The sequence below is a fragment of the Chrysochloris asiatica genome, unplaced genomic scaffold (genome assembly GCF_000296735.1).
Source record: "Chrysochloris asiatica unplaced genomic scaffold, ChrAsi1.0 scaffold02903, whole genome shotgun sequence".
NCBI classification, from domain to species: domain Eukaryota; kingdom Metazoa; phylum Chordata; class Mammalia; order Afrosoricida; family Chrysochloridae; genus Chrysochloris; species Chrysochloris asiatica.
The window spans coordinates 5,133-10,945 of record NW_006411421.1 but is presented as its reverse complement, the minus strand read 5'-3'; the positions used below and the strand labels follow the sequence as shown (position 1 = coordinate 10,945).

Here is a 5,813-nt window from a genome sequence, read left to right as displayed (position 1 = left end):
AAAAAAAAAAAAAAAAGTTCACGGGAAAATTCCATTATCTTTTAATCCCATTTCCCCACAAACTTTTGAAGCCCCCTTGTAATATGCTTATGAAGTCCCTGCATGGCACAAACAGTTAATGCACTCCGCTGCTAACCAAAATTAGAAAAGCCCACCTAAAAGATCCACCCAGAAGAACCTTAAAAGAAATGCTTGGTGAATTACATCCAAAAATTAGTCACTGAAAACCCCAGGAACACAATTCTGCTCTCATACATATGTGGTTGATATATGTTGGAACTGGTTCAAAATCGGTAATAATCTTGGAAACACCCCACCAAGATTTGGGGAACTCTGATACTTGGACTCAAAAATTTTCAGAAACTATTTTTACCGGTTCTGATGAATCATAAATAAGTTAAACCAAGAACTCTCATCTTCTTTTGGTCTCAACATTGTTACTTTTTTATTGACGAACATTCGATAGAGCCTTTCATCTGGAATGGAGCCTAAAACAGATATAATATTTATTTTAAAACTGTTTTCTTAACTTTGATTTAAAAATTGGCTATAGTACACTTCTAAATTATGTGCTTCTCATAGTATTTCATTTTACTAGTAAAGATGTATTTGAAATCCGGAATCTTTATTTACAAATGGTCATTGTTCCAGGTTTGTTACAGCAGCTGCTTAGCAGTTAGTGGGTTCATATAAGTACTAAAGCAATTCATTTGACTAAAACTTCCAATCAAGTTACAGTCACCAGTAAGGAATAATCAGATTTGCTCCACTTGTTCTCCAAATGGGAACAATGTTATCTTCAGAATTTTAATTCACAGTTGTTTAAACAATTAATTGTTTACTTATTATGTTAGTGATAGCTAACTCAGTTCTAAATAATGGATGCTCCTCCCACTTTCAGACTCAGGACAAATTCCATAAAGCCTGCTACCACCACCAGAAAGTCACACACCTCTTCAGTTACCTGTTTTCATACAAACTCACCTCATCCTGTTCTGTCTTCCTTGTTGTTAGCTGCTATTCCTTATGCAACGGAATAAAATGCTGCCTGACCCTACACTATTCCTATGATTAGTTCCAGATTGGACCACTGTGTTCCATAAAGTTTTCATTGACTAATTTTCAGTCACAGATCACCAGGCCTTTCTTCCTAGTCTGTCTCACTCTAGAAGCACCACAGAAACTGGATTCTACTCCACACCCCACCTCCTTTACAACCCTTCACTACACACTGCAGAACTTTCTCCTCATGATCAGCAAACTCCCTCAAGCTGCCACAGTGTTCTCTGGCTGTTGCTTCCAACCTCTGGTCTCGAAACCTGCCTGGCCTCTGAGATGACCTCATCCAGTCCAGGTTTAGGGTAGAAGGTTGCTGTTCTCCTGCTCTTCATTCACTACCCCCTGCTCCATGGAAGTTGATGCCATTAACTAAACTGCCCTCTCCTTTCCCTCACAATGTCTTCACATTGTGTCAGTATTCTCAGTGATTCAGTAACTACTTAAACCAGCCTTTTATCCCCTGGACTTTGAAGACCATGACTCATCTCTAGTTATATAATCTGCATTCCACCTCAGCCATCTATTCCATTGGTCATACCACTTTACCAATTTCACAAAGGTAATGTGCACACATATAATAAAATAAGGCCATCTTACCTAAACCATATAAGGCAATTTTTGTACTTCCTTTTTGAAGCAAAACTGGACTAATATCTATCTTCTCCACCGACATTGAACGTCCAAAGTGATTTATTAATCCTGCACAACTTAAAACATCCAGGGCACAGAGTGCATCTGCCTATGTAAAAAATTTCCAAAGAATATTAATATGCATCTAAAAGGAATTCATCTGCATATCATACTATTATGTATTAAAAGCATAATAATTACATTAAAAGCATCACTAGTTACAAAAACAGACAAAATTACAATAAAAGGACATAAGTACCTTTTTTCCAGTACTTTTAGAAATCTCTCATTACAACTGGAATCATACACTAAATGCAACGTTAACATTTCATTAAAAAAAAAAACACTCAGTTGTCAGCAAGTTAATTCTGACTCGTGGAGACCCTATGTGTTGCAGAATAAACAATGTGCTTCAAAGAATTCTCGTGGCTCCGATCTTATGGAAGCAGACTGCCAAGCCTCTGCCTAGATACATCTCAGATGGTATGAGCCTCCAGCCTTCCAGGTAATGACCCAGCTCTTTAACCATCTGCACCACTCAAGAACTCCCAAAACATCACGGAAAATTAAAACAGACCATGAAATAAATGCTTTGTGACATTAAGCAAAGCTCTCAAAACCTGGGGAAAAAGACTAGGTGTGGCGCTGTGGGTTAATGCGCCAGACTGCAAAGCCATTAGAACTGCAAGGTCGGCAGTTCAAGCTCAACAGCTGCTCCTTGGAAACCCTATACAGGGTCACTATGAGTCGGAATCACAACAACAACAAACAGTGATTTATAACAGCAATGAGCAGATAAGACTAAAAGGTATTTTGAGGTTTGAACCTTTTGTCTTACTTTCCAGGAGTCCTTATGATGAAATCAGAACGGCACTCAGCTGTTAACCGAAAGGTTGGTGGTTCAAACCCACCTAATGGCTCCATAGGATTTTGCAATCTCCTTCAGAGAAGATTAGAGTCGAGGAAACCCTAAGGGAGACTTCTACTGGGTTACTATGAGTTGAAATGAACTCTACAGGAAATAAGATAACCTCATCTAGTTCTAAAACTGCTGGTGAAACAATCACTTCCAACAGGTGACATTTTATAACAGATACAAAAGCACTTGGTAAACTGTAAAGCACATTACAACTGCTAGGTGTGTATTCCTACTCCCGGTCACTAATGAAACAAAAGCCTGCTCCACACACCACACACTTATTCCAGACTAGAAAAAGAAGTAAAATAAGTTATCATAAAAGCTTAAATGAGTGATATCTACTTATTGACAAAGCCAATATAACTACAAATTTCTAGAAAGAAGGGGAAAGATACTTTGCAGGTGTAAGTAAACTGGTCATTTCTAAAATTTCAACCAACAATCTGAATACAGTAATTACCCCTGTGGGATCATCATGGTTACCGTGTATACTAAACACTGGGATGGAAATGTTGAGATTGCCATCTTGGTAGTTCACCCATGGGAACCTAAAAAAAAAAAGTTAATTAAAATTTCTATGTGGAACAAAAGCTGTTTCCCCCAATATTCTCTTCTTTAAAATTTCATAGTTATAGATAGGAAACAGGATGATCTCAACCAGCAAATGACTATTAGTTTGGAGCTTTAAAAAAATGAATCAGCACCTAGCTACCACTACTAAATGATTCGATCAGAGATTCTATAAAAGGACCCTGATTAATAAAGGGGGAAATGTCCAACATAACTTCAAATTCACTTGGAATCCATACCATCTGGAGCCAGTGAAGCTGGATGACATCCTCCTCCCCACAAACTGCCCTGATGAAATGATTAAAGCTTAACCTTCAAGTCACCTTTCAACCAACTTAATTAGGAAACAATATCCACCTTGAACATCACGTTCTTTTAAAGAATTATCTCTGTAAGAACAAACTGACGGCAGCAACTTAAAAGGTTTATACGAGAAACTAAAGGAACAATGAATGTTTATGGATGATGGCGAAATGATTCAGGAAAGGGTATCAAGAAAGGCGGCACAACTTTAAGAAACCAAAGTCACTGAACTGTATATATAGAAATAAATCAATAAGTAAATAAAAGCATGGGTAATAATTCATCTCAAATTTGAAAATATTTCACCACACTGCATTTTAAAGAAATGCCTACCGATATTTATTTGTGAACTCTTGAGAGTGGTGGTGGCGGTGGTGCTCAGGGTTTCCGAAGCTGTAAATCTTTACAGGAGCAGAAACCCTCCTCTTTCTCCCTAGGAGCAGCTGGTGGATTCAAACTGCTGACCTTGCTATTCGCAGCCCAACGTGTAACCCACTAGGCAATAACTAATTCATGAAAAGTTAATAGGTCTTCAATTTTTTAAATCCTTACATATGGTTGCTATTTGCAGTGCAGAGGGTAAAAAAAATTATTTTACAATCTAAAAGACTTAGGCTAAAAATTCTAGCACTATCACTTATACTACCTATGCAATTTGATTACATTATACAACGTACCTAAGTTCTGGATTACCTTACAAATCAGGTAAACCAGAATCCTCATAGAATTATTGTGATTAAGAGGGTCAGGGATTCAAATCCACCAGCTGCTCCAAGGGAGAAAGAGGCTTTCAGCTTCCATAGAGATAGAAAGGCTTGGAAACCCTATATAGGGTGGTTATGAGTTGGAATCAACTCAGCACACAACAAGTGCCCAGAGCTATACCTACTCTCTTGTTCCATTTCTCTATTTTACTTACAATATATACTTTCCAAACAAACAATGCATTTCCAATGATTCAATATGCAAAAAAGGATAAAAGTCTCCCATGCACTTGTGACCCCAGAAATTCAGCTTTTCTCCCCAAATAGCATTAGTGATTTCTACGTATCTTTCCAAAGATAGTTTATACCTATGGTGGTGGTATGCCGTGGAGTCAGTTCTGAGTCATAGTGACCCTGCACAATCTTTCTGAGGGCATAAATCTTTACGGGAGCAGAAAGCCTCATCATTCTGCTGTGGAACAGCTGGTAGTTTTTAACTGCTGACCTTGAGGTTAGCAGCCCAACTTATAACCACTATGTTATGCAAAGTTTAAAGAAAATAAATACATGTTCTTCATCTTTATACAACAGCAGGGCAAAACAAGTGCCATTTAAGGCCCATGATGCAGTCTGTGAAACAGGATGTTATATAATTTGGACATTGTACAAACACCGTATTATACTCAGGCAGTACAATCCTTAGTTAAATCGCTGTAGTCTATTTTTATTAATTTTATTAAAATCTTATGTGAGCCCACCTGACAAAAGCTCAAGAGCTGTATCCACAGTCTACAGGAGGCCAGTTTTGCTGGATGTGCAGCTGGGCTGGACAAGGGCTGCATAGACAGTTGGGGAGGTAGGACATACAGAGAGGTGGCCATGGGGACTGCATGCGGAGTGGGTTGAAGGTGTCGGGAACGAGGCTGGCAGTATTGGCCCTGGCTGCCATCTCCCTGTTGGTGCAGCCCCTTCTGATCATATGCTTCCACCACCTGGAGCCAGGAGCCTACGAGCACTCATTTGTACAATGTCAGCTGCAGTGCTCACAGCTGAAGCAGAGGTGCAGGGGTCAGCTCAGGTTTGTGACAAGAATGAAAGATTGCTGGGTGTGTGAATAAAAGACAGGGTGGGAAAGGAGGAGATGGAGGAACAGGAATTCCAAGGACAGAGTAGTGCCTTGAATATTCATTCCAAACTCTGGGGGTTTGGAGATCTTTAAAACTATTACTATTGCTGTCGTTGCTAAGTATTGTTGAGCTGGTTCTGGCCCTGTATAGGTTTCCAAGGAGCAGCTAGTGGGGTTGAACCAGCAACCTGCTCTTGCAGTTAACAGTCCTGGACAACCATTGTTGTTGTTAAGTGCCGTCGAGTCAGTTCTGACTCATAGTGACCCTGTGTATGGTTTCTGAGAAGAAGATGGTAAGTTTGAACTGCTGACCTTGTGGTTTGCAGTCCAGTGCTGATCCTACAGCGACACAATAATTAGGAAAAGGAGAGCTACATTCCTTTACCAAAAATTTTTTTAAAGGGACCATAGATATATATACAGCTGGATGTTGCCAGAACGAATGGTAAGCAATGTTTGTTTAACTGTATTTAGATTTTCTTTCCTTGGGCTTTTTGTCAGC

General features: G+C 39.2%; 1 protein-coding gene across 1 annotated transcript; it reads right to left on the bottom strand.

Annotated features, from left to right (window-relative positions):
• Positions 1 to 373: 373 nt before the first annotated feature.
• LOC102829452 (double-strand break repair protein MRE11A-like) lies at positions 374 to 3,156 on the bottom strand (the record flags this gene model as incomplete). The annotated part of the gene is made up of 3 exons (XM_006878084.1): positions 374 to 488; positions 1,657 to 1,798; positions 3,069 to 3,156. Coding segments are annotated over 3 exons (345 nt in total), but the record flags the coding sequence as incomplete, so codon positions are not given.
• Positions 3,157 to 5,813: the final 2,657 nt, after the last annotated feature.